Source organism: Penicillium chrysogenum (genome assembly GCF_028827035.1).
Source record: "Penicillium chrysogenum strain IBT 35668 chromosome Unknown utg000005l_segment0_segment0, whole genome shotgun sequence".
NCBI lineage: Eukaryota > Fungi > Ascomycota > Eurotiomycetes > Eurotiales > Aspergillaceae > Penicillium > Penicillium chrysogenum.
Genome location: NW_026622753.1, coordinates 8,355,888 through 8,383,872, shown reverse-complemented (window position 1 = coordinate 8,383,872; position 27,985 = coordinate 8,355,888). Strand labels below are relative to the sequence as shown.

Genomic DNA, 27,985 nt, shown 5'->3' with positions numbered 1-27,985 from the left:
GTACTGCTCCCACCCGGCCCTAACCAAGCACCGGACCTCACTAACCACCCTGGAAATGGAGACCCGACGACCGACGTGGCCCAATGACAATTGACTCCATCGGGCAGTTCATTGGTGACGTTCAAGGGCCCAAGACCGTAATGCACTTTGTTGTCGTCCCATCCGACCGCATTGAAGGCGAACTATTATACGCTGCCTCACCATGACCGTCCAATGCGACCTCTGTGTCACCAGAGAAACAAGCATATCCTTCCTTTCCCTTTTAGTACTCTAATACATGAGGTACCCTACCCAGTTTCACACTCCTCAATTGTCCATCTTTTGTATCTTTTGTTCCTCGATTTCCCTTGTCGCCCCATACTTTTCCGTGCATCGTACCCGACAAGCCGGCTTGTCAATTTCCCATTGAGCCGGTTCTCGTCACATCACGCGCCAGTTAGCCTCGCCCAGGCTTTCGATATATGATACGTCATTGACCGGGGATAATGGCCGGTAAGAAGAAGAATAAGAAGAACAATAAAAACAACAATCGCCCTCCCGCCGGTTCTGCACCACCCCCTGAACTAGAGAACAAAGACCTCGTCGACCCTGCCCCGGACCCGGCGGCAGCCGCTGTTGAGGATGACTTACAAGTATGCCGACCTCCCTCAGTTCTCATATGCATCGGTCCAACGTCAATATTCGACCTTTGACTATGAGACTAAATCTTTCCAATTCTACCCTGTCACCTATTCAACGACCGATCTGACCGAGGGCCAAAACCAGGACAACAAGGAGCCCACCACCGACGAACCGGAGAAGGACCCTGCCTCTGAAGATCCCCCTGCCGCTGAGCCAAGTGGCGATGACAGCCCGCCCGCTGAGACTACAGGTAAGTGCATGTTTCTAAAGATGATGGGGTTTATCATCGAGGAATCCATGTTTTAAGTTTTGTACTTGATATTAACATACAATGCTCAGATTCTGCGGAGGCTGCCCCAGAGGCTAAGGATGAGGGCAAGGATGAGCCAGCGCCAGATGCAGAGAATCCAGACGAGGCTTCCAAGGAGGCCGCCGTAGAGGACGCGAAACCCGCGGAGGATGCAAAACCTGACGACGGTGCAGGGCCCGAAGGTGAAGCCAAGCCTGAGGGGGAGGCGAAGCCTGAAGAGGAAGCCAAGCCTGAAGAGGAAGCCAAACCTGAAGAGGAAGCCAAACCTGAAGGGGAAGCCAAACCTGAAGAGGAAGTCAAGCCCGAAGAGGAAGCCAAGCCTGAAGAGGATCCAAAGCCCGAAGGCGACCCAAAGCCTGAAGATGAATCTAAACCCGAAGGCGGTGCGGCGCCCGATGACAGCGCAGAGCCTAAAGAGGAATCAAAGCCTGAAGAAGACGCAAAACCCGAGGGGAAAGAAGATGCTCCAGCAGGCGAAGGCGCGAAAAAAGGTGATAATGGCAACAACGGTCAGTGGCCAAACTTACATTAGATCTTACGAAGCTGACAGTATGTAGATGAAGACTTCCCAGATTTTGATCTAGACGTTGATCCTGAGGCAGTAGCAGCCGAGAAAGAGGCTGCTGCTAAAGCGGCCGCCGAAGACGCCCTAGAGAATGGGGAAGATGCACTGAAGGCCGATGAAGCACCTGCAGAGGAACCAGCAGCGCCCGAGCCACCCGCGGAGGAGCCAAAGCCAGAGGAAAAGCCAGCGGGCAAGAAGAAAAAGAAGGGCAAGAAGGGCAAGGCCGCCAAGGCAACCGAAGAGCCAGCACCCGAACCGGAACCAGCCGCCGAGCCAGAACCAGAGCCAGCTGCCGAGCCCGAGCCTGCAGCGGAGCCCGAGCCTGCAGCGGAGCCCGAGCCTGCAGCGGAGCCCGAGCCTGCAGCTGAGCCCGAGCCTGTAGCGGAGCCAGAGCCCGAGCCTGCAGCGGAGCCCGAGCCTGCAGCGGAGCCCGAGCCTGCAGCGGAGCCCGAGCCTGCAGCGGAGCCCGAGCCTACAGCTGAGCCCGAGCCTACAGCTGAGCCCGAGCCTGTAGCGGAGCCAGAGCCCGAGCCAGCAGCAGAGCCAACGCCCGAACCAGCTGCCGAAGCAGCGGCGGAGCCCGAACCAGAGCCAGCAGTAGAATCAACACCGGAACCAGCTGCCGAAACAGCGCCGGTGCCTGAAGCTGAGCCTGAAAAGCCCGCAGATAATCCTCCTGATACCCCAACCCCAGAAGAGCCAGCAGCACCTGAGCCACCCGCGGAGGAGCCAAAGCCAGAGGAAAAGCCAGCGGGCAAGAAGAAAAAGAAGGGCAAGAAGGGCAAAACCGCCAAGGCAGCCGAGTCAGAGCCAGCGCCAGAGCCAGCAGCAGAGCCAACGCCCGAACCACCCGCCGAAACAGCGGCGGAGCCAGTGCCAGAAACAACACCAGAACCAGAACCAGCCACCGAAGCAGCGCCGGAGCCTGAAGCATCACCTGCAGCAGAAGAAAAGGTGCCCGAGGAAACTGTCAAGGAGCCAGAGCCGGAAGCTACGCCAGTTGAGGAAACACCTGCTGCCGAACCCGAAGCTGCTGCGGAGGACAAGGTGGAAGCTGTAGAGCCCGAACCAGTTGAGGAAACCCCCAAAGAGGCACCCATCGAAGAAAGCACTCCAGTCGAGCCTGCCCCCGAACCTGCTACCGAGCCCGCTCCTGAGCCTGCCGCTGAACCCGCCCCCGAACCTGCTGCTGAACCAGCTGCTGAACCAGCTCCTGAACCTGCCGCTGAACCCGCCCCCGAACCTGCCGCTGAACCAGCTGCTGAACCTGCTGCTGAACCAGCTCCTGAACCAGCTCCTGAGCCTGCCGCTGAACCCGCTCCTGAGCCTGCCGCTGAGCCTGCTCCCGAACCTGCTGCTGAACCGGCTCCTGAACCTGCCGCTGAGCCTGCTCCCGAACCTGCTGCTGAGCCTGCCGCTGAACCCGCTCCCGAGTCTGCTGCTGAAGCTCCCGCTGAGCCTACTCCCGAACCAGCTGCTGAACCTGCTCCTGAGCCTGCTCCCGAAACTGCTACCGAGCCCGCTCCCGAACCAGCTGCTGAACCAGCTCCCGAGTCTGCTGCTGAAGCTCCCGCTGAACCTACTCCCGAACCAGCTGCTGAACCTGCTCCTGAACCTCCCGCTGAACCCGCTCCCGAGCCTGCCGCGGAACCCGCTCCTGAACCAGCTGCTGAACCAGCCCCTGAGCCTGCCGGTGAGCCTGCTCCCGAACCAGCTGCTGAGCCTACTCCCGAACCAGCTGCTGAACCTGCTCCTGAACCTCCCGCTGAACCCGCTCCCGAGCCTGCCGCTGAACCCGCTCCTGAACCAGCTGCTGAACCAGCCCCTGAGCCTGCCGGTGAGCCTGCTCACGAACCAGCTGCTGAACCAGCTCCTGAACCTGCCGCTGAGCCCGCTCCCGAACCAGCTGCTGAACCAGCTCCTGAACCTGCCGCTGAGCCTGCTCCCGAACCAGCTGCTGAACCCGCTCCTGAGCCTGCCGCTGAGCCTATTCCCGAAGCTCCCGAGGCACCTCGCGCTGAAGAGGAAGCAGCGACTGAAGATGCCCCCGCTGCCGCAGATCATGTAGAGGAGGCACCTGCTCCTGCCCCGGTGGAAGAAGCACCCGCTGCCGAGACACCCACAGAAGCTGTAGCAGAACCGGAGGTCGTACCCGATGAGGCACCAAAGGAAATTACAGAGGAAACACCTGCTGACCAGCCAACGCCCGAAGAGCCAGCGCCTGTCGAAGCAGTCCCAGCTGAGACTCCGGCACCTGAGGAATCCCCGGCTCCTCCGGTAGTTCCGGAGGAGGCCCCAGCTGAGACACCAGAGGTTGATGCAGCTGCAGTCCCAGCCGAGACTCCAACACCGGAAGAGGCACAGCCTGAGACACCGCCAGAGGAGCCAACTCACGAGCCCGAGGCTGCCAGAGCCCTCCCCGCCGAAGACCCACCTGCTGAGCCAGTCGCTATCACCGCTAGCGACGAAGTGGCGCCCGACGAACTAGTACCACCCCCAGCTGACACCCAGCCTGAGGTGGAGATGATCGACGCTGGGCCTCTGGGCGAAAGCGCAGAAGCAGCCGCAGCCCGCCACTCCCGACGCCGCAGAAAGCGTAGCTCGCCGATCGAGGGTGAGCGTCGACACTCCAAGACATCGTCTGAAGGCCGCCGGGATCAACTCCAGCGCCAGAAGAGCGAGCGAGGCATCCTCGCCAACCGCTGGGCGAAGGCACTGGAAGAAGCGCGACGCCAACACGACGAGAAAGCCCAATTGGAACGGAAACAGCGCGCTCTCGCCGAGGAACGAGCGCGCAGTGGCGTTCCTGCCCCCGAGAAACTGAAGCGCTCGAAGAGCTCGTCCAAGGAGAAGGTGAGGGAGAAGGAGAGGGCAATGGAACCAGAAATGGATGTCGAAGTCATCGAATCCAGATCCAAACGCCGCACCTCTGACACTCCCTCGAGCCAACCTCTCGAACGAGCCCGCTCAACCAGGACCTCTTCATCGAAGCAGGTATCAACACCGATACCCACGCCCAAACCCCGCGCCTTCCTGCGGTACATGACAGAAGGCAAATCGGATACCAATGGGCCTTTGCTGCGTCTGAATGCCACTAAGGCTTCGCCGCCCATTGAAAGACCACGCCGGTCATCGACAAGTCATAGCAGTGGCAGCCGTCACGGTCGTGCGGAGCATGAAGAGCGACAGTCTGATGGTCGGTCTAGTGGATCACGGTCAAGACGCGAAGAGGAGCTTCCTCGCATCGAGCGCACTGAGCGTGCTGAGCGCAGTGAGCGCGTTGAGCGCACTGAGAGTAGGAGATTGCGACGCTCGTCGACGGCTGAGCATGGTCGATCCAGGGAGGAGAGGAAGGAGAGAGAGAAGGTGAGGGAGAGGGAGAGGGAGAAGGAAAGGGAAAGGGAGAGGGAGAGGGAGCGTGTGCGTGAGCACGAACGTGAACGGGAAATAGAGGGAGATATGGAGAGAGAGAGGGAGAAGAGGCCTGAGGGCTCCTCCCGGCGTTCCAGGGAGACAAGAGAGGCGCGCCATCATCGTCGCCACAGACGCGAGGAATCTCCTCCCCGAGAGGAGTCGAAGCTAAAGAGTCTTTGGAGAGCGATTGCTGCCCATTGAGACCATAGAGATTGTTGATTTGCGTTTGTGATTTGCTTTCATTTCGACCTTGTCTTTTACTTTAACCGGGGGTTTGCGGTTGGACAGAATGATCTATATGTGACAGTGTATGCTTGATGAATTTGTGCTTGCATTGGGGAGCGAATCATTGCAGGAGTACTTGAATTGTTTTTTTTAGCCAGATTTGATTCAATATGCATCAACTTGACAAGGACTTTGATTTTGGAGATCGTCATGATTCGCATATTTCTTATAGCTTATTTGAGGCTATCTCGAAGCCATCGTAGTATCTCTCTGTTTTTGACTCCCCGGTACAATCCCATCATTCGTGTCATATTTCATGCTGCATGTCATTTAATGCAAAGTCGGTATCTTGGCCAGCATCAGTCGTGAAAAGCAGGAAAGTTGCCCGATCACCAAATGCCACATGCAACATGCAAAGCCCTAATCCAGACAGCCAGAATAAGCAAAATAAATCAAGTCTGCTCGATCTTCGCCGGTATCACTCTAGAACACCACCCACACCAACCACGATACAAACCTTTCTCCTCTCTCTCAAGATAATTCCCCGTCTCCCTCTCATCCTCATACTCAACAACACAAGCACCAACATTAACCCTCTTCTTAGACTTGTGCTTAACAACACCACCCAACCCAATAACTTCCTGCCTGAAATACCCAGGCTCCTCGTCATCATGGCTATCCGTCGGGACACCTGCCCCCTCGTGACCAAACGACGGAGGAGCTGGACTTGCAGTGCGACTTGTATCACTCCCAGATCCAGACCCCTCATCAGCCTCACAGTCGACCTCGAGCTCAATCTCCTGCGCAGCAAGACAGCTCTCACCACGCCCGCACTTAACGCCCTGGCAGCCTTCACCAATGCCAGTACCTAGCCCGCCGCCGAGGTACGTGCTGTAGCGCGTGCGCCACGTCCAGACACGACGGTATGTCGTATCATTACTGCGCAGAGCCATTCCACACTGCGTGCACAGCCAGACAGCTTCCTCGCAATTACAGGGGCTGCGTGCGAACGCAACAGCCGCGACGCTATTCTCGTCCCACCGGTCGGGGGCGTGCGGGTCTGAGGTTGTGTAGGAGAGGTGGGAGGAGAGTGGCGCTTTGCCACAGGGTCGGCAGAGGCGGCGGATGCGGTTTTTCAGAGCTGGTTGGGAAGGGGGTTTGATTGTGCAGTTCTGCCAGAAGCTGGGTTTAGCGACCTGGTAGTCGTTGCTAAGAGTGGATGTGGCTTACTCTGCATACAACCTTGGCGCAGCGTCGACATTCGCCCACCATGTCGCGCGCGCACTTACTAACCTTCCCGCGGGTCATACGGGTCTGCTCGCCGCTGGGACGGCTTAGGAGTCGTATGACTGATTTGACGCTGTCTGGGAGGACAGAGCCACTGTCTAGCATCTCTGCTAGGGTTTCGATGTATTCATTCTCGCATCGGAGAGTCTCTTTCACTAATTGGTGGCGGAACGGTGCCAAGTTCACGTGGAATTGGCGACATGTGCTCGATAGGGCATAGAGGGTATTCAGGTCGATGGCGCGAGCGATTTCTTTGACGATGCTGTGGGTGAACGTGTTAGCTGGATCTGAATCTTATTCGCCGGTTGTTGATAATCAAATACATACGGATAACAGCTCAAAGCCGCTGAGAATCCATTCCGATTGGCGTTTACAATCTCATCGGTCGTTTTATTGAGCGAAGAAGGCGATGTGGGTAATTCGGCCGGGTCCGACGCGATGGGGTCCATCAAAGGGAATGGCTTCTCCAAGTGTGCCGATCCGTCAGCAAATGCATCGTCGAGGTCGACAAACACCACCATGCTGCTCCATCAGAGGCCTTTCTCAGGATCAGTTTCATCAGATAAGATCGGGGGGTCTTTATAGTGCCCCGTTCATCAGCCTAATGAAGTTAAATGGTTCGTGGGTGGGATGATGGCGGAGGGGCTAATTGCCGCTCCGACGACCGGGGCGGTGAGTTACGTGATTTTCCTCTCCAGCCCTGGAGGCTATTTGACTGTTGGACTTGTCTCTTTCAGAAATGAGATTTGGTGCTTTGGATGTGGATAAAAGCAATGATCAAACGCGATACGTCATACTCCCTCATAGCCAACCTCGGCCAGAATACCGGGGAGGGCCATGCTCAACTCCGAGATATAGCCCTGGAGATACACATAACTAATGTCCTTTGTTTCCTAATCAGGCAAGAGACGCCCTTTTATACCTCTACAGCTGTGGATCCTCAAGGCCCTTTCATTTTGGTCTATACTATTCCTATCTATTCCTATCACATCAAAGAGTCCAGGAAATGGAGTTCTATAATATAAGTACATAGTGGACCCCAAACGGAGGATGTCCGGGTATTTATCTAGATAATTAAAAGTTGGAGTCATCCACGGGTTAATCGAACTTTCTCCAATCAAAGTTACCGCCTGAGTTACCGAGGAACCTTCTTTCCTTTCATCCTTGGGGATATTAGTGGGGGTAGATAAGCCTTTGATATCCCCAGTTTCCCCCCTCATATATTATCTATCCCCCACTCTCCCACTTCTCCATCCAAAGCTCCAAAGCCATGCCGCTCAACGCCAAAGCCGTATACGCCCGCTCCAATGCGGACTATGTCCCATTTCCCAGTCGACGGAGTACCGTCCACAGCACCAAGGGCATCGTATCATGCACCCAACCACTAGCCGCTGCTGCGGGTCATAAGATCCTGAGCCAGGGTGGAAACGCAGCGGTATGCATCCTGTTCAATTCTATCTATCGCATCCAGCTATACTGACTTTAATACTCTTGTCCAGGATGCCGCTGTTGCTGTCGGTAAGCCTCGCCTCTATTTCCATAACCACAGCAGGAAACAATAAAACTGATCGCATGCTTCTACAGCCGCTGGACTCAACATGACTGAGCCTGGCTCCACCGGCATCGGAGGTGATATGTTCTGTCTCTTCTATAATGCCAAGACGAAGAAGGTGCATGCGCTCAATGGTTCTGGTCGGTATCCTGGGAATGCCAGCTTGGAGAAAATCCGCAAGGACCTCGGTTTGGCCCCTGGTGAGCCAGGCAAAATGCCCATGTTGAATGCGATATCTGTAACTACGCCTGGAGCAGCTGCGGGATGGGTGGATACAGTTGAGAAGTTTGGTAGTGGTAAGTTATCGCTCGAGCAGATTCTACAGCCTGCTATTGAGCTGGGGGAAGAGGGATTCCCGGTGTCGGAGCTTTCGTCTCGGCTTGTAAGTATCCAATTTCCAATAATTTCCAATCTTCATCGCACTATGAGCTAACCCCCGCAGTGGAATGGCTCCGAGCAAAATATCCGCAATGCATCTCCTAACTTCCGTGAGATGTTGAAGGTAGATCCTTCAGCCAAAGATGGCGTGCGACCCCCGCTTCCAGGCGAGATCATGAAGAATCCCACTCTAGCGAAAACTTTCCGTGCGATCGCCTCGGAGGGCAAGAAAGGATTCTACCAGGGTCGGATCGCAGAATCCATTGTCAAGGTGGTGCAAGATCAGGGTGGCTACCTGTCACTTGAGGATCTAGCCTATCATGCCGAGATCGGGACGCAGGAAGTCGACGCAATTTCACTCAAGTTCACTGGCCAAGACATCGTCTCAAAATGCACACCCGGCACAGATGGTGAAGCCAACCAAGGCGTCGAGCTCTGGGAACACCCACCAAACGGCCAAGGCATCGTGGCGCTAATGGCACTCGGCATCATGGAGGAACTCGAGAAATCAGGCAAGATCCCCAAGTTCACCGAGGCCCAGCATAACTCAGCCGAATACCTACACGCCGTGATTGAGAGTCTGCGCATCGCCTTCGCCGATGCGGCCTGGTGGGTCACAGACCCAGACGTGGAACGCGTGCCTTCGCAGGGCCTACTCGACCCCGCGTACCTCGCAGAGCGGGCGAAGCTGTTCACACCCGAACGCGCAGCGGATATCATGGACCACGGTAGTCCGGCGCACAACCACTGCGACACGGTATACTTCGCAGTGACGGACGGCGAGGGCAACGGCATTTCTTTCATCAACAGTAACTATGAGGGGTTCGGAACGGCTATCATCCCTGCCGGCTGTGGCTTCACGCTGCAGAACCGTGGTGCCAATTTCTCGCTGCAGGAAGGCCACCCCGATGTCCTGGCTCCGAACAAGCGGCCATACCACACTATCATCCCGGCCCTTATCACTAATGTTGCGGATGGCTCCTTACACTCCGTTTACGGTGTCATGGGTGGCTTTATGCAGCCGCAGGGCCATGTACAGGTTCTGCTCAACATGCTTGCTTTCGGGTATCATCCCCAGGCAGCGCTGGATTCGCCGCGCTTCTGTCTCGCAGCGCCGACTGACGAGAGCACGGACCGCACTGTGTTGGTTGAGGAGGGTATTAGTGATGCTGCTGTGGAGGGACTGCGTCGTCTTGGTCACAAGATTGAGGTGTTGACTGGTTGGAAGCGAGCTATGTTTGGTCGCGGCCAGATCATCCGTTCGTACCACGATGATGGGAAGCTGGTTTATGCTGCAGGCAGTGATCTTCGAGGCGATGGGATGGCGTTCCCTTTGCTGTAGAGCGATGAAGATCCAAATTAAATTGCCGACTATGTTGTATGTGCATAGTCACAGGTGATCAGCCATCAGGAAGTCTAGGCTTTTGTTGGCTCTTTCCTTTTCTTAAATCGTCTCCATAGCTCTTTACCGGCGTACAACCAATGAATATGCAGCCTTCTGCCCATGTTACAGCTAGGCTCAGATAAAGGTGATTCGTTCCAATACAATCAGTTCTAAAAAATAAAAAAGAAAGAAAGAAAAAGAAAAAGGATTATACCATATCAGCGTCCGATAGGTTATGTACCTGTGAAACCTAGGAAAGCAATATGACAGATGCATCGATATAAGGATATATCGGGCAAACCCTAGAGGCGATATAGACCAAGCCAATTCCCCGATTGCTGCAGAAGTCAACTCCATAAGCCTTGACGCAGTCTTTGCACTGGAATTCGCTACAACTGTGCCAGTGTAAACGGAGTAGTCTCCATCACTAGACCACACCATCCTTGCACTCCTTACCAACAACGACGCACCGATCCCAATCCAGAACCCCCAAAGCAAAGAGCAAACGCACATCATCACTCATGCAGGCAGGTGGCCTGAACAAAAGCCAAGGCCTCAAAAAGCCGCGTGACTCCTCGAACCCCTGATCGACACGCCAGACTAAGGTGCTAACGTGCCCCACAGCAGAATCCTCGACAGCTCGAGGCTCCGTACTCCGTACTCCGTAGAGGTAAAAAGCAATAAAGCTCCTGACATTGATCACCAAAAGTCAATGTCAACATGTCAGCATTGATACATCAGCATGCTGATAAATCAAACGATTACCAACCCTCAAACACCCAATCTCGAAGCAAGCTATCCATGGATATACTCCATACTATTTGTCCGTAAAACCCAATTCTAGATCGAAGCCCGGAAACCCACCATGACAACGCCCCATAGAATCCACAGCGAATTCCAAATCCTAAACGCTCCAATTCGAAAGATTTTACTCGCAAGACCTGGAATCTGTCTAGCGGGAAAAATAGGGTGGGGAGAACAAGGTGGGGAGAGCAGGTTCGTATACCCCATTGAGGATAGCCCGGGTACCGCGTTGTTTACTCCGTGTCCAGTGTTATCAAATGGGTTTCGGGGCGTCCGGGATAAAGTGGAGATAGTTGAGGCTTTTATTCAAGGGCTAGAGTCTACGGAGTACAACATAGGACCCCAGAGCTACGGCCGAGCCATAATTGTGGATATTTGCTGATTGGAATTGTAACTTGGACCTTGAGAGGTTGGAATCGGGATTTTGATATCCTTAGGGGACGGTTTTGGGCAAGGCTGTACCTTCCAAATGTCCAGGCGTGGGCTTCCCAGGTTCCAAGGTTTGTTCCGCTTTACATAAGCCAAAGTTTCCATGGAAGCCAGTTCCGCTCGGGTCGGAGATCGCTTTATCTCGTTTGAGTCCATGGTGTGACGGACAGGGGAGCCATGGGTGTTGATTTAATAGAGTTGAACTTTATATCGGGAGATTTTATGGATTTGGTTTGTCAATTCATCGAATTTGGAGCTATACATTTATATAAAATGCTGGGGGTATGGTGGGATCATCCAGAAACGAAAGTTGCAGTACATTTGAGTGACCTGCATGGGTATAAATGGTATAGTGGACAAGAATAGTAAAAAGAAGAAAAGAAAAGAAAAAGACAATCATGATCGTGTCGTCAGGAAAAACACATAAAGAAACACATCAAACAAAGGAAAAAGAAACATCAAATCTAGTTCCCCAGTTGGGATGCAAGACCAAAGAATTAACCGATATCGGGAGGTGCTTATCTTCTTTGTATTTGGAAGAATTGTGGGCGCTGGAAGCGACCGCGACCGGTGGATCCGGAGTCCAGGTGGTCACACTCCGGACAACGGAGACAGGTGGAGCGACCTGCTAATGACGATTGAGCCATTTGTATGTTTGTAGGGAGTCGAGACCCTCTCTAAGGCACACCAGTGGCCCCTCGGGATTCCCGTTAGACCCACAGTATGTTTTCTTTTGCCATGGAGCCCAAGGTTTTCCAGGGCTGTTGGGTCATCCGCGATGGTTTCGTAGAGGCAAATGCCTGGGTGGTCGTATAGTCATGAGATTCGGCCGTCTATGATCAATATATATTGGAATTTGACCAAAGACCTTCCATGATCTTTTCACATCCCCCAGCTCACGGGCTGGAACTGGTGCATGGAGTGGACCTGGTCCTCGTAGGGAAGGCAGTCTGCACTGGACCACGAAGGAGAGGGGTAGTGGCACTGAACGGGCTGGAGATGTATTAGCGAATAGTTATACAAATAATAGCGAAGAAAACTCACTGGCTGGATCATATTCTCCCCCATAGACATGGGAACTAGATGCGACGAAGGCACGCCGGCATCAGTATCCCAGCGGAGGGGAGTGTGCATCTGAAGCGGGGACGAAGTGACTTCGCCATTTAGGATACTCTTTGGGTACTGGTCGAGGACAGACACAGACGCGGAAGAGATGGAGCTAGAGTGGGAAGGAAGAGAGAAAGTCGCATCCGACAGAGGCGAGGGGCAAGTATCTGCGGGGGAAGAGTAGAATGGGCTGTCATCAACGGACTCGGGGAGCTGGCTATGGAAAGCCGGGCGGGGTTGTAGGGGCAAGTCGACGCCGCTCCACATTAGTGAGCAGTCGTTGTTGGCCAAGTCCGGGTGAATGCCAGGAGCCACGAGCGAGCCGATGGACATGGAGTGTGTATGGGAGGTTGCAGTCAATGGCATTCCATGGTCCATTGACATACAGCGCGGGACGCCGGACTCATTCACGATGGGATTTTGCTTGTTGGATGCCCATGAGGACTGCTCTGATTGCGATTCGAGTTCGCTGCCATTATTGTTAGTATGCGCCGTCTCGCCAAAGGTTTCCCGTGGTACTCACTGTCTCTCCATGTGGCGCGCAAGTAGATCAGCGCGGTGGAATGCCTTCTTGCATCCTTGTGTTGAGCAGCGGTACGAGGCCTCGGGGTTGTGGTTCAACTCATGGCGTCTTCGGTGCTCAGCCCTGGTGAAGACCTGCAACGGAGTCAGTTTGTTTGATCCGAAAGGTGTATATGGTTGCGCCGACCTTTCCGCATGCTGGGTATTGGCAGGCATGTACACGCTTTCCCTTCTTGGCCTTGCTAATGCGACGGGTGGTCGGTGTATAAGTGACGGGCACATTCGCATCTGCAGGAGAGCTTGGACGGATGTTGTTCTTCCGGCCCATGTTGGATTTGGAAGCAAGTTGCTCAGGTTCTGGTGAAGAGGAGGAGACGGAAGGCGAGTTCAAGACAGAGACGATATGGTTTGGACTGATGCGCTCAGTGGATCCGCGGGTCATGATTGGTAAAGGAGAAAGAGTAGATAGGTAGGGAGGAGTGGGATGTAAGATATAGAGATGAGGCGGGCCTGGATTGCTCAGGTAGAAGAATCCTGAAAGATGATATGAAGAAGAGAGGAGGGTGGACTGATATAGAGGGAACGATATGCTCCTACAGATCTACCAGATTAATAAACTTCGAGGAAATTGGAGGAAATTAATATGTGCTAAAATAAATAAAATAAAATAAAATAAAATAATAATAATAATAATAATAATAATAATGAATTAATCCCTAAAATATTCATGCTAATAATAATTACAACAAAAATAAATCCAACATAAGGCTAACTAAGGCTAACTGAGATTAGATTCAGGTAAAAACAGCACGGCCGTGGAGGCGATGATCGCTCTGCGGGATGATCAGAGCATAAGCCGTACTAAATTTACACAGGGGCATGCATTAGAGCCACGAGTGCGGCTGAGGCGCACTTTCCAGTCCGCCCTTAGATGATCCATAACAAGAAATTGGCCGTTAGCTGTTGGTTCGAGATAGCGCAATTTCGCTACCGTAGTCACGGAATGGGCGATATTACTATGGATTATTTAACGTCTATTACCTTAGTTATGTGAAGTGGATAGTGCTTTACTCCATAAGAAAAAAAAAAAATTTAATCGAATTCCAAATCATGTCCCGTCCAAATTTTTTGAACATAAAAATTCCCCATTGAACGGGAAACGAAGCCGCTTAAATGGCTCTGATATTCCAAATCCCGCGTTGAACGTGGAGCAGCTTTCACAATCGAGGGCTTCGGTCCAAGCTCCCACGGGATACAACGGGTTTGCCCCATCGGAAAAGCTAAGGTGCATTATCAGTGGGGCGTGCGCTGGTTTAGGCAACTCGCAGGACCAGAATGGGAAGCACTATTCCCAATATGGTATGTAGGAGGCTCACAACAGGGCTGCATGGATACTACTGATTGGCTCGAAAATGTTCTGAATCAGGAATACAGTTCGAACATAAGATCTACATTTCCGACACTCTCTATATTCTTTCTTGCTTCCATTCATAGCAAAAGTATCACTTTGGGATATCTTGGATATCATGGGTAGGATCTCAGGAAGAACGGGAGATCCGGTGGATCCTTGGATTCAAAGCCTCAACCAAACTTGAAATCGACCAAACCGAACTAGCCCGACCCCACTAAACCAATAAGAGAAAGGGCAAAAAATCAAAAATCAAAAATCAAGAAAAGGCAGAGTCAGCCTAGTGGCCCGGTGCCCTTGGCTGGCGTGTCTTGGCATTTTGTTTTCCAAGGTTTGCCCTTTTGTTTCAGTGCGCCGATCCTTGACTTTTGAGGGGGAAACGGATACCCCAAACTCCGGGCACCGACCTCAAAAGGTCTCGGTTCGTCCGGGGGAAACCATTTGGTGGAACGGTTACTATATATCTACTATATCCTACTATATGGTGCATACAACTATTGATTTACGTACTATAAAGTATATGAATCCCCTATACATACCATCTTTTCCCGGGGCCCCAACACCAAGTACCTAAATTGCTCTGCACGCGGGCCCCATGCAACATTGCATAACCGGAGAATAGCCCCGGTCGCCCTCGTGGCAGAGCAAGCATCAGGAGCCAAATGCCAGAAAACATCTCACTGCATTGATACACTATCTATAACAAGATTAAGATCCTTATTTTACATCGTACTACTGCATCGCTAAAACACGCTATGTACACTATCCCTGCTTCCCCTAATTTCTGGAAAGAATCCTTCGTTCTACTAAGCACATCTCTAAAAGGACCAAGGAACAATAGACTAAAATAACAAACGGGAATGCACACTATGCAGGGGACTTTCGAAGGATGATTCAAGGCCACAATATGTCCCGCTCTGACGCCTCGCTATCGCAATTGTTTATCTATCAGACAAATCACGGGCACTAGGTGGGTGGCTGTGGGGAGGGAGTGGAATCGGTTCTCGCACGATCCACCATCTGCAATACTCCGTGTGTTGCCGCAGATTCTGAGGATCCACGATGAGAATCTTGATCTGGACTGCAAGGCATTCTTGCAGGGTTTTTGAAACGAGAGATGGAAACCCAGAAACAGAAAGAGTCGCATATGCAGTGTGCGGGAACTACCACAGCCCTCTTTTTTCCCAGCTTCCAAGTTTAGACACGCATAATGCATCTACCCTTGTCTATACAAGCCAAGACCGGGCCTGGTCCATGACTGATCGGCTGGTGCGGCTAGGGTCAGAGAGCGGGCTTAGCCTGGGGTTTGGACGGAGGACCGATGAAATTAAAGCTTTTTTTTTTTTTCTCTCTGGTTTTTTTCCCTTGCCCGGACAACTATTAAAATTGATCGTCATTTGCTATCATAGTCCTGTTGTGCATAATCTTGATCTAAACCACTTCTGGTGCAGAGAGACACCATATTAATATGGAAGTGTATAATTGTGGGGCAATCATGGTCCTTCTAAGAGGGAATTCAATGCCCGGGATCTGGTTCGCGGTATTTGCCCCCTGTGCTTGCAATTTCCCACATGGCTTGTGGTTTATTATTGTTAAGCCTCCTTCCGCTTCTGCTTGTTAGTGTCTGTGTGGATCATAAAGACTGCTTCAAATATTACGGATGAAGGGGCGATATCGCCAACTCATCTCTTTTCAATAATATTTCTTAGTAGAATATAGCCTTTGTCATTTCGTAGTGCTGGCTTAGACGATGTTGATGCGGACTTGGATATTGAGTATACTGCTGAGCCACCGGGAATATACTCTCTACTATGAATCTATATTAAGTCTATAACACCTTCCTTGTTAAGATGAAGATTACTCTGCATGATCATATCGATTCTGGCATAGTGCCAATGTCGACGGCAAGACGGATAAGCCTTGCGCCTACAATAGCAATGGGTGCATGAAGAGCATGAAGAAGTGCATAGGAGTGAGGGTGGTGATCAATATACAACGAGTCAGGGAGCTCGATTGGTGTTGGTTCTTTTTTTAGATGCTTACTCTGTACAACACGGGACATGCCAGTCTGTGCACGCTAGACCTGAAGTAGTAAACGCTCTCTCCCCAATTCGTTCCTGATCGACAAAATCGCCAAACTACTCCCAAACTGGCATGGAGTTGCCAAGGTCTTGGCATTCGAATTAAATTAAATTAAAAATCAGAGCTATCAACGTGACCCCCATGCTCCTAACCCTTTAAAGTATGTGCGGGATTCCTACATAGGCAGGTGCCCAAGATCGACATGGGCGCACCCCAGAGTTGATCCAGGACTTTTCGAGTACACCCCTTCAAAGGGTTTGGTTTACCTCTCTGGATGACTTTGATGTCGACAAAAAATAAATAAATAGAAAAGACATAGGGAGAAGAGTAAAATAAAAATAAAATAAAATAAAATAATTGGCCGATTTAGGAATATCCAACATATAATGGCGTATATGCGGCCTTTCATTGTCCCCACCCGACCCCCCTTAAGCTTTAGAGGCTCTTTGGTTCCGACCAGTTCACTTTGGCCAACAGGTGGCCCTTCCGGGTCTCTTTCGTCCCCAGATTAATCGGTGAGCCTCCTTTTTAGCCTCTCGTGATGGTGGATCTCCGGATTTTCAGGATGGTTAAGCATTGAAGAAGGAAGTGGTAAAGTTGCGGATAAGGCTGATGGCGGTGCGTATATATGCTCCTTGATTCTGCATATTTAGCAGTAATATAGGAGGAATGTGCTCTCATAGATTGTTCCATGGAAGGTGAAATCTCACCTCAGATCCCGTGAAATCTGCTCTGATTGGTGGAAGTTGTATTATTTCTGATTCGCCGAATGAGATAACCCGCTCTCGGTCTGGGCACTCCCTGCAAAGGCTCTTAACTTGAGTAATATCGCGCCATCGGTTACTAAAGTGAGAAGCGACACTAAACTCTTCGCTACACATACTCAAATTAGTGTAAACAGGGATATTTGATATTAATGCAAAATACATACCCCTGGTCCGGGACAGATAGCCGTGACCGTTTACCACGGAATTGCGGCTATTCCTCGGGATTAACCGAAAAAAGGAGGTATCGGCTATACCCGAGGAGGTTTAGGGAGCTTTTCTCTCAGTAAATTTACCCCTTACTTTGTATCTCTCAGATACCTTCTAAGGTCAGCAAAGCTCAACCCATTAGGGCGAAATCAAGGTCGAAATTAATTGCGCCCACGTGGAAAATGCCCTAGAATGCGCTAAACTGCCAGAAAGCGACGATTGCAAGCGGTGCTGTACATTATACTAATCGGGTTAGTTCAGGTCCACTCTGGTTATACCGTTATCCCCGCCCTGAGGATACTCAGGTATGACCTTCTTGATCTTCCAAGGTTGTTTACTGCTGTCTTGTTTCAGTCGACATCTCCTTCTTTCCATGGTTAGCTCATATCTAGCACGTGGTTAGTAGCGCCACAATCGTCACCTCGATTCTTGTCTCTCGGATGTAACGGGCATATACGTGGCTCGATGCACCACAAGATGTACATATTAATGTGTTTAGTACTTAATTTCCTGCCAAGCATGGTCTAGAGAGTCGAGAATGTGATCGGTCTGCGCTCAAGGTCCATCACTGGTGATTAGTGAGGCATTTGTATTCCCAGCGGGTTCCCCTGCATTGACTAAAGCAAACCATCCTGCCCAGGTGGATACAGCACACTTGCAGGGATCATTGAAGAGATTAACCGAATATACGGAGTATGGCGACTCGTAATGAGTCAGTCACCTGTACACTTGTCACTCCCGAAAATCCCTTTATACAGGTCCCGAGATCTACCATACCTACCCGGTGCTATATAATGGCATGTTTTATACATAGGTATACATCGTCATCAGTAATCTGCCTATGCTTCCTGTTCCCGGGGTACTTCCCCACACTGACTCAGATCGCAAGCTTCCACTAAGAAAAGAAAAGGAAAGCAAGAGAGTCGAGGTCCGAACCCTACAAAGTGGAGCAATGATTTATTGAATAAAAGAATGTGTCCTGATTCTCTCGTTCTCTCCTTTTACAGGAAAAACTTCGGCGTAAGCAGAGTTCTCCATGCATTTTCCTACGTCGTCTTTTGCAGGTATACGCTAATGGCGTAAACCCCCTGCATGCTAAGGTTACGTTTCAGATAGCCCCGTCGATCAGGCCATGCCATGTGCCCACCTTTTGCAAGGCAGATTTCGAGGTGAGCACCGTTGCCTACTTCTGGTAACGATCGTTGTTTTAAGTCATAACACTACTATCATGGATACAACATACCTACAACATACATACTCTCGGAAAATTATGTATAGCGGATTGCAACACTAATTTATTCCTCAATAATATACTTGGCTTGGCTTTGAGCTTTGTTATTTTCTAAAAAGGAAAATCCCTTTCTTTAAATTCTTATAGCAAATTACAGCCATGTACTCAGTACCCGTCACTGCCGAATCCAACAAGGACATTGCCATTAATTTTAAATCCACTTCATTTCCTCCCAGCTTGCAGGGGCTTGCAGCAAGGATCATGATCCTTGTAACCCATGTGGCTGCATTACACCAAAACGGCAACGAAATGAGAGCTAATTTAGGGCACGTAACCATGTAGGCACTACTGCAGCATATGCATGCAAAGAGCTAGCTATTTTCAGGTAAACATACTGCGTACGAAGCATTGACTGTTTACTCAAACGGGAATAAGTGGCTCTCGCGTTTCATGTCCGTGACCGTGTCCGTGTCCGCGGACACTCCGCGGACAACCCTGCCAGTCAGTAGATCAGGAAGGTGCTCGTGCTGATCTAGGCTGTTTTTGGTGTCTTTGCTGTCTTTATACTTATTTATAACCATTATCCTCGATATAATTAGTCTGCATAGTACTACTTACTTGGGATTTATCCGATCGGCTCGGTAAAATCGCAAATCATATCCTAGTTATCCTCGAGCAGGGAAGAATTAACGCAGATTATTACCAGGTACCTTTGGGTCCTAATAATCGACTGGTTACCTCCCAAGAACCCGACATCGGGGAATCGGGTTTTGCAGGGATTTGGCTATAGAGCACAATAAAGGGGTGTAAACAAGCTAATCTTTGGACAATTATTTACTCCAGATATTGCAGTGTCACAGTATGGGGAATAACTAGATCTACAATACTGTACACGAATCATAGCCGATTTCCCCGATTACCCCTTTTCTTTTTCATTTCCCTATCAGCCTTTCTTGCCTATACGGAGAGTTGTAACTTCCGACATGCGACGGAGCTAATTCCTTCGCTCTAATCCGTTCCAGACCACATGGCCAAAACTGTGGGCCTCTTGTAGATCACTCAACGGGTGTCGCAAAGTGCTCCCCAGTTTGAAGTTCCTACAACATACATGTATCTAGCCTACTTAGGTAGGTTGTTTAGAGAGACACTAAGCTCAATCCAGCTATATACTCTTTTGAGACTTCCCAGCATACTGGTTATTAGCCTGACTTCTAGAATGCTACCTCACAAAACTAATTAAGGAACATTACACCGTCTTTTTGCAGACGGCAGGGCCCTTCTGCAGCCAACAACAACAGCTTAAGCCAATTGGCGTGGAATTACTCTGCCTAGATGCATTCGAGTTTAGGTCCATGGCCAAGGGCTCAATGATAGATCACCATACGCATGACATCATGCACGCCCGGTGTTCTGGGCGTCAGCGTGCATCTGCCTGATCATGCTTGTTGACGCTGTTGGTTCTACTGCGATTTCTATTGGCTTGATGCTCTGCAGCCTGAGGATGATCGTGTAACAATTGTCCGATTGGGAGGGCTGGAAATAGGCATGGCTAGTTGGGTTCTCGTTGCCCTCCAGACCGTTTCTCCCTTTTGTCTTTGTTATTGTATGTTGTATATTGATCGACGCCAGTTCGAGTCCATGTCATTTCCGGCAATCTCGGCAATAAACTCCGGAATCTCCGGGACTTTATATTTGACGACATGGGTCATGAGATGACAAATGAGACCATAATGCGAGTCAAGCAGATCCAAATTATCCCGTTGGACCAGTCTGTCCTATCCTATTCAGACTAGTGTGTCCAATATCATATCTTTGGCGGGTAATCTCCAGCACCAGCGGGGCATGCTGCAATCCTTCGGGCCTCCCGGCAAGGGCTAATATTTTGATCAGCACACCTGATTTTTCAGCTGTAACAAACAGACTACTAGACTAGCTTGGCTGGTCTCCTCCAATCTCTTTTTCCTGTTTTCCTTCTGCTGCAGGTCTTGATCGCCGCTGGATTAGCGTTGCATGGAGCCATGTGGCTGTTAAGTCCGGCTCAAGTCCGGTTCAGGTCCGCCTAGCCGCTGTTGGACCTGGCGTTGATCTACTTGGGCTGTCGATCCCGAGTATGTTATGTTTGGGGGGATTCGGCGGCTAGGGGGTTTGGGGGTGAGAGGCTGTGCCGACATGGACTAGTTGGTTGGCTACTATTGGGGCTGGCCATCTGGCAGTCGTGATCCATGTATTCTTTGCGAGGTCTCTGTGTGTATCTTTCCTAATGTCATGAAAAGTGAGGGAATGTAATGTTAGGCATCAGAGAAGGGTAGTTGGAGGTTGTGCTCTTGTTCTGGGTTTGGTGGTTTAACCAAAGAGGGAGGCCGAATTGGTTTGCTTGATACCCAATCATCTCTAGTCCAAGAGTGATGGGCCTTCGAGGTACGGGATACTCTTCGCATCACTTCGGATGGATCTTTCCCTCATCCCTTGAGGAGTTGTGACTAACCTCGTTTTGCATGGAAAGGACGAACCTTGGAAGGAGCGTTCTTCGCTCTCTGTTTCTTCCAAAACAACATCCATGAGACGGCTACCATGGCCTCATCTGATGTGTTCAATGATGTTAGATTGATATACCTTTTGTTTGCCTCGTCGTGACTGAGGCTTTTCATTCTTACATCTTCTTGTTCTCTCTTCTTCTCTCGCCCTTTGCATCGTGCTTCATCTTCCCCATCGGTTGAAGGCCTTTCCTTCTTATACCATGCCTTCAAAAAGAGGTGAAGCGGCAAATGGCCCCCAAACCCCCAGAGACAGCGGAATGTACTTACTTTAGGATCTAATACCCTACCTACTCCTATCTCCGAAGTACAACACTTCTAATACGCCTGCGGCAAGTCACGGTGTTCACGCGAAGCTTCTCGAATACACCAATCCAGCAGAAACGGGCTGGTGCATCCACTGCTTTAGGGCAGCAGTACGTGACTGGGACGAGGAGAGTGGGCTCAACACCTCAAGATAAACTGCATTCGCGATGCCGATTCCAAGCGATGTCAACGATGTTGCCATGCCCACGACAAATGTGAACTCGTGAGTATTCCTTAGTGTTTCGGCGTCGTCCAGTCGTGTGTTATACTCATTCAAACGCTCTATTTTAGCTCTATGGAGGTATCAGGGGCCACGGGTTCGAACTACACGCATTACTAGAGTGGGTAATGGAGCTTTGGATCAACGAGGAACCCGAATTCGGACAAACCGACGATACTAGCCTGGTTCACGATATAGAGAATGTTCACGCCGCTGCAGTAGCTGTGCGAGATTTCTGCGCCGGTCTTGGTCGTCTCATTAAGTCCTATGGTAGCGCTCACAACTTAGTCGGCGAGCTTAGTGGAAGTGCCGTAAGTCTACCTCATCTTTTGGGCTTTCGTGCACGATTTCACCATAGCTGACTTTCCGAGGGGTTTAGGCAGATAAAGTTAAAGCTTTATACGCTCAGTACTATTCTTCTCGGCGTGGTTTCTTGCAGTTCCGCCTCCGCTTGGTCCCCGTAGCGCTAGTACTACGTACCCTAAGCGCATCCAATTCGAGCATTATGCTCGCTAATACCGTCGTCTTAATATCCATTCTGACTTTGGTCTGCCTTAGTATATAAGCGTGCGCTCGTTTAAGGAAATTATCGAGGAGTTGATTCGGGACAAATTCGATCATAGTGATGCCAACATCGTCGCCTGGTATACCACTATGCTGGCCACATTCCCCTTCACCATCCCTCTGCTATGGGCACAGGTAACTTGTCTCGTTATCTTCTTGTGTTCTTTTCGGGCGATACTCGTGATTCGTTGCCTCCCTTTATGCTTTTCATGTCGTTTTGCACGGTTCCTCCATTTTGTGTTCGGTGACGTATAAATCTTAGGAATCCTATTTGATATTGAGCTCTTATGCTAAATCAACTTGAAATTTTGCCTCCGTTTCTTGTTTATAACAACTTTCGGGTGTTTTTATTATCTCCTTGTTCATGTGAATACCCAAAGTGTAAAAGTGATGCGTGACTTGTTACAAGGTTGGCTGCAATAAACCTTCCGATGGACCTGGCTGAACACGCCAATATATAGTTGACCTTCGCCTGTTTGATTCACAGGCTAATATCAGTAGGCCTATAGAAAATGATCAATCTCAGACTCTTAGAACAGATGATCAATGCAAGGTTTCTGGTCGAATAAAACTAAAGCACCCAGAGGTGCCAGAGATATATATGGACTGATGGCAGACCCAGCTTGGACCAACTCAACCACTATCAGTTTACCTTGCAAGCAAATGATCACAATCTGATGTGCATATCCATTCTCACATTAAGTACAGCTGATTGATCTCGCCTATTTACAGCCATCCCTGAATCAGACCAAGCCGGAGCGAATTGCAGAATGCGAGAAGCTCATTATAGGACCGATAGACGAAGACCTGACTGGGAAAAAGGAAAAGAGACCACAAAGGGGAAAAAGTAAAAAGGAATCACGTAAAAGGAATGGTCTGCTCGTGACAAGGAAGATGTCGAGCAATGATGGAGCCGAAATAGAAAGAAACGCCTTTTCGGACACGTCTCTATATCCAGAGACTTCACTATAATTGAACAAGATACAATGATCGGATCTTCGGCAGAGAAGGCTGGTGATGCGGTTGATTTCCCAATGTAAATCCTAAGAGATGATGATCATGAAGTAGGGCAACGTCGTCTTGATATGGAGTCACGGAGCGCATCGACAAAAAGCAATTCAGCCGCAGGGCTCAAGAGACAGCAGGTCACCAGCTGGACCACACCGACTGGGTCAGGCCATATGCCGTTCGGATATCGTCACTCCGCTGAATAATCCGACTAGAAAGATAATGACAACAGGATAGGGAAGCTCTCATAAAGTAGTTTGATTGACGCAGAGATGAGGTTGGGTTTCGCTAATACCAAGTGGAAAGAAAGAGAAGGAGCATAAATGTTCGAAAAATGGGTATTGTTTTAGCGATCAGGATTCGTCACCTGTATCTTAAGTCAGCTTGGAAACAATATCAACAGATGGTGTGCGTGCTTACCTGCAAGATCCGGCGAGAGAAGTCATGGTCATCATCGATGCTGCCATTGCTTTGGCGGCGCTGAGCCATGTAGTCGCCATCGAACCGAGAATCGGACATCGAGGGCGGGCCCGAGGTACGGCCATAGCCGCCAGTGGCACCACCAGCAGCACCGGCCTTGTTCTTCTTAGATCGCCACCAGAAGAACGCAGCACCGCAGAGAGCAGCGAATCCCACCACTCCTACAACGACTCCGGCCGCGATTGCGGCAGTATTCTTGCTCTTCGCGGCCTCTGCCTTCATATCTTCGTCGGAGGCCTTCGCACTAGCCTCAGGTGTCACGGTCTCTGTCGTTTCACCGGAAGTACTGGAAGTAGTGGAGGCAGACCCGTCGGTTTTCGTCGTGGTTTTGCTGTCGGTACTGCTCTTGGTTGTGGTGGACTCGGAGTCGGAGTATGTAGGAACATCATCTTCTAAACCTGTGGTATAGACAGAGTAGAAGCCAGGACCACCACCTATTCGAGATTATTGTTAGCAAGTCAATTCTCTGAGAGCCATGGATGGACGTGTAGACATACACATATCGTCGGGCCAGCCACTGCAGGACTTGCTGCATTTGTCATTTGAAACCTTGGCACTGGCTGGTGGTAGTGTGTTACCGCACACACAGTCAGATCCTCCTGTCAAAGCAAATGCCGCATAGTCCGAGTCTTTGGCGCAGTGGTCCAGACACCATCCAGAACTCTGGTACGTCCAGCTCGTGGACTTCCCGTATCCAGGAATGCTGGAATAGCAACCCTGGAGCGTCCCTAATGGTGAGCCACGAGGAAGCACCTTGAAGTCTGTTGCAACGGCCGAGGTGGCTGCCATTAGCACACCGGACACCACGAGGGCGCCTTGAGTGTGGAAAAGCATGATGTGTTGGGAGAGTAGGGAAGTCGAGTATCGAAATCAGCGCGGAAAGAAAACACCGCTGGACTCAGTCGCAGGGGTGATTGACGAAGGACTGGGGACGGCCTGCGTAACCCTCAAGAACTTCTCTTTGAATGTATGTCGGTAGACGTTGTTTGTTCTGAAACCGCCCACCGCGTTGGTACTGAATTATTCGCTCAGATACTCAGGGCGTGTGTAACGAGGAAGGCGAGATTTTGGGGTCGGAAAAAGGAGTGAAAGGAAAGTGATCGTTGTGTTGACGGGTACTCGAGTATGTGGTCGAGTTGAGGTTCACCCCTCTACAATTCGGGAGAGAGTGAGCGACCGTGAACTTCGAAGCAGTTCAGCTGATGACCCCCAAATAAAAGGAGTAAACGAGCGAAGAAATCGGGTTGTAGGTATGTAACGAATGTGTGCGAAGGGGATTTAGGAAGATCAGGAGGAAAGAGAAGTGTGACGGATAATGGATCCCTTGGGAAAGGGACTGTTAAGGGGTCTGTGTTCCCCAGAGGAGGTATGAGGTACTTGAAATATGGGGGGAGGCCCTGGTGCACCCGAGTACCGGGTACTTTCCGCGCAGGTCTTTCACGGGTGGTTTCAATATTGTTTGCTCCTTGTATGGTACAGTATCAGGTATACAAACAAAGGCTTATCCAATGATATGTCGAGATATCCTTAGGTAATCAGGCACCCGTCCAGGTTAACCAGGGTACTGTGTCAGATCAGTTTCCCGTTTTGGTCAGACACGGCAGCTGATGGAGTCCTTGGGCATGCCGCTAGTCTGCTTTGGGCGCCAAGCGGTGATGATGAGACTCTCATTGTGTGAACCTCGTCCAATATTCAATATCGAGGTATTACCCAGTGCTCCATACTTTACTACTCCGTACATGGACTGATGAAAGATCGTCCTTGCCACATGAAGAAGACCCTTGATGACGACTTTGTTGTTTGACCCCTCAAAAATTGTACAACTCACAGCAGAATTAGTCCTCGGCTAAGGATGCTTTGTTCTGCCTTAGTGTCTACTCTCATTGATCTGCTCTCTACTCCGTATACATGACTGGTCAACACACGCCACGTCCTTTGTGGCTGGCAAGTGCATTCTTGGCTGATGGTCGAGGGGAAATTCAGATCTCCATTTGATAAATTGCGACCGAATTTTGTTGAAAGAAAAAGAAATACCATTTCGTCATGGAACGGGCTCATTTCCCAGGCGGAGCCAATTTCAATACCTCATACAAGCGCTAAGAACCTCCACATTTGTTACAGAGTACTCGGTACAACATGAAACCTGAAGGATTTAGTATAGGATTTAACCTTATGTTTTGAGTAGTCGCACCCTACAACATATACTCTAGCCTCACTGTCTTCTTGATTCCTGTTCATGCCCCTTTCCGATTTCCAAATTATTTCCATGGGTAATGAGCGGCCACTCCCGGGACCGTACCTTGGAAATTATGATCGGTCTTTCTCCGTACCGTTCCTGTAATAAAAGTAACAAAACAAACCCTGCTTCAGCCACAAAAAGAAACAGCGCACTGTGGCTCAGATCTACACACAACTCACCTCCTAGATATTATCTGCAAGTGTATAGATGGCCTACGAGGGCTGTGTTTAACCTTATATTTTGTATTTTGTATTTTGTACCTTGGAATTTTTAGGCTTCAAGTGTCTTGTTCGTGGCTTGACTGCATAATAGTATGTGGTATTATTAGCACTGCCTACAACATACGTATTCTCATACATATAATATCCCTGGAAATATCGGAGGTTATTTAATCTAACCACGTTACCATCATGCGAGAATTACTGACTTTGAGACATCCACAGGCCCTTTACTCTGTACTGAATCGAGAGATAAAGTTACTGGTAAATATGCGGCCAAGTACGCTCTAGATATTCCGTAACCATTGTGTATAATATATCGACTTGTGCCTTGCAGATCTAGTCCCTTGCAACACATTCTGAACCACGGACTCGATTGTTATTGCAAATGCCCGACCATTTCATGTAAGCCTCATGGTCGATGAGTTCAGATCCTTTCAACGGTCAACATAACTGCCTGCACAGGCAAGCATTTCGACACGGACACACCACGTTCGATAGTTATAGCCAATTTAACGTCATCAACCTTATTCTCGTCTAAAAGTCACCCACGGCCATATAACTCACAGAGCAAACAATAAGTTCTCAATGAAGCCGATCTTCCGACAGTGAGACATACTGATCATTCAGTCTGATCCGTCATCCGAGTATCGCCCGCCAGAGCCTCCAAAAAGACAGTATGCACAGGCAATACCGGTCCGTATATATTGTACAGTACTCGTACACAGGAAAATGCGTCAACAAGCACACCTGCCTAGACCTGTCCAAACGGGGAGAGAGATATTCCGGGATCAGTGGCGTCCACTAGACCGGTTGGATTCTCCACCTGCCAAAGGAATCATGTAGAAGCACAGTCCCCCTTGCCTTGCCGGTGTACACAGCGAGAAACAGAATTGAAGAAGAAAAAGGTCTATTCAGGCTGCTTGCGTCTTTCGTATTTACTGGGATATCTCAACGAGAGCGAACACCAGTTCAACTTGATCAAACTGTGGGTAAGAAAAGTGTTCGAAACTGGATATCAAAGTGAAACTTGTGTCTCGGTCTAGACCCTGCGTGTCTGGCCAAGAATCAACAACATTCTAATTTTAAATGCTAAAAATTCTGATTTCACCTGTGACTTCTTCGCTTATTCTATCCATATTCTAGATCATGCGGAAGGTCCGGCTTGGTGAATTACCTCGGAAGAGAGTATCATTTCGCTTAGGGACATAACTCTGAACATGGACATATCCGAAGGTAGCTGGGTACTCGACGCAGCCCAGATTCTATTTCAACGCTGAATATTAATAATGACAATGCAGAAAAAGGAAATATTATTAAGCTCAACACTTGGAAGCTACGTTAAAAGAAGCATGAACACAGTAACACCATCAAACACCCTCAGACCTCAGATATAAGAGTAACCCGAACATGTCCCCACCAACCTAGCTGGAACCCGTCGCTGGACACCATCCTGATCTACCTCCTCTGAGTAGAAGGAACACCATCCACGAGCACAAACATAGTGAATCCCATGTGGCACCTCCTTCTCGGTTCCGGCTATTTGCCTACGAGTGTACCTGCCGCATCGGCAGCGCGGGTTGGCCGGACTTATCCCGCGTTGATCATCAAAGCAGATGAATCGATCACATAGATCGCATATGTAATATGGGCGACCTGCATTGCCATTCGGGTTGTTGCCGTTGACTATCTGCCTTATACCGTGTTCGTAGCACGTCGGGCATCTGGGGGGTTCGAGTGTAGTTATGGTCATCGCTGCTGTCGTTATGGGCTTGGTCCCTACAGTGGCTGGCTTAGATGTGGCTTGGTGGGTTGGTAGTAGGGTTTCCTGTGCTAGCTCACCTTCGCTTTCATTCCATGCGCTCAACGATTGTTTGTGTCGAAGTCCTCGTTGACAGCTCAGACTATGAGAATGCCTAGCCAAGTGGTCATAATGACGATCGTTATAGGTCAATATTGCGCGTGCTTGTATATGCTATCAGATTGGAAGAATATCCGTGGTTCACATTACGACCACTCGACAATGAGTGGTACGTCCGTGAACCCAACACGTACTGCAACAACCATCCACACCAAATCCTAGGAGCCATACTCCTCGAGAAGAGACTGTCGTCGTTTCACGT

At 50.1% G+C, this 27,985-nt stretch overlaps 6 protein-coding genes across 6 annotated transcripts; 3 read left to right on the top strand and 3 right to left on the bottom strand.

Moving 5' to 3' along the window:
- Positions 1–485: 485 nt before the first annotated feature.
- N7489_011550 (PE repeat family protein) lies at positions 486–5,111 on the top strand (the record flags this gene model as incomplete). Its single annotated transcript, XM_056717299.1, has 4 exons — positions 486–632; positions 700–871; positions 892–1,440; positions 1,489–5,111. 4 exons carry the CDS (start codon positions 486–488, stop codon positions 5,109–5,111), a joined length of 4,491 nt encoding a protein of 1,496 aa, XP_056564921.1.
- A 476-nt stretch (positions 5,112–5,587) lies between these two features.
- On the bottom strand, positions 5,588–6,943 carry N7489_011549 (uncharacterized protein; the record flags this gene model as incomplete). The annotated part of the gene is made up of 3 exons (XM_056717298.1): positions 5,588–6,307; positions 6,366–6,684; positions 6,750–6,943. 3 exons carry the CDS (start codon positions 6,941–6,943, stop codon positions 5,588–5,590), a joined length of 1,233 nt encoding a protein of 410 aa, XP_056564920.1.
- Positions 6,944–7,692: 749 nt separating this feature from the next.
- N7489_011548 (gamma-glutamyltransferase family protein) lies at positions 7,693–9,694 on the top strand (the record flags this gene model as incomplete). The annotated part of the gene is made up of 4 exons (XM_056717297.1): positions 7,693–7,857; positions 7,922–7,940; positions 8,007–8,356; positions 8,417–9,694. The coding sequence occupies 4 exons, from the start codon at positions 7,693–7,695 to the stop codon at positions 9,692–9,694; spliced, it is 1,812 nt and encodes a 603-aa protein (XP_056564919.1).
- Positions 9,695–11,851: 2,157 nt separating this feature from the next.
- N7489_011547 (uncharacterized protein) lies at positions 11,852–13,040 on the bottom strand (the record flags this gene model as incomplete). Its single annotated transcript, XM_056717296.1, has 4 exons — positions 11,852–11,962; positions 12,014–12,545; positions 12,600–12,733; positions 12,786–13,040. The coding sequence occupies 4 exons, from the start codon at positions 13,038–13,040 to the stop codon at positions 11,852–11,854; spliced, it is 1,032 nt and encodes a 343-aa protein (XP_056564918.1).
- An 8,260-nt stretch (positions 13,041–21,300) lies between these two features.
- N7489_011546 (uncharacterized protein) lies at positions 21,301–22,052 on the top strand (the record flags this gene model as incomplete). The annotated part of the gene is made up of 3 exons (XM_056717295.1): positions 21,301–21,356; positions 21,442–21,664; positions 21,912–22,052. Coding segments are annotated over 3 exons (420 nt in total), but the record flags the coding sequence as incomplete, so codon positions are not given.
- Positions 22,053–23,271: 1,219 nt separating this feature from the next.
- On the bottom strand, positions 23,272–24,239 carry N7489_011545 (WSC domain-containing protein; the record flags this gene model as incomplete). The annotated part of the gene is made up of 3 exons (XM_056717294.1): positions 23,272–23,292; positions 23,346–23,839; positions 23,903–24,239. The coding sequence occupies 3 exons, from the start codon at positions 24,237–24,239 to the stop codon at positions 23,272–23,274; spliced, it is 852 nt and encodes a 283-aa protein (XP_056564916.1).
- Between the last annotated feature and the right edge of the window lie 3,746 nt (positions 24,240–27,985).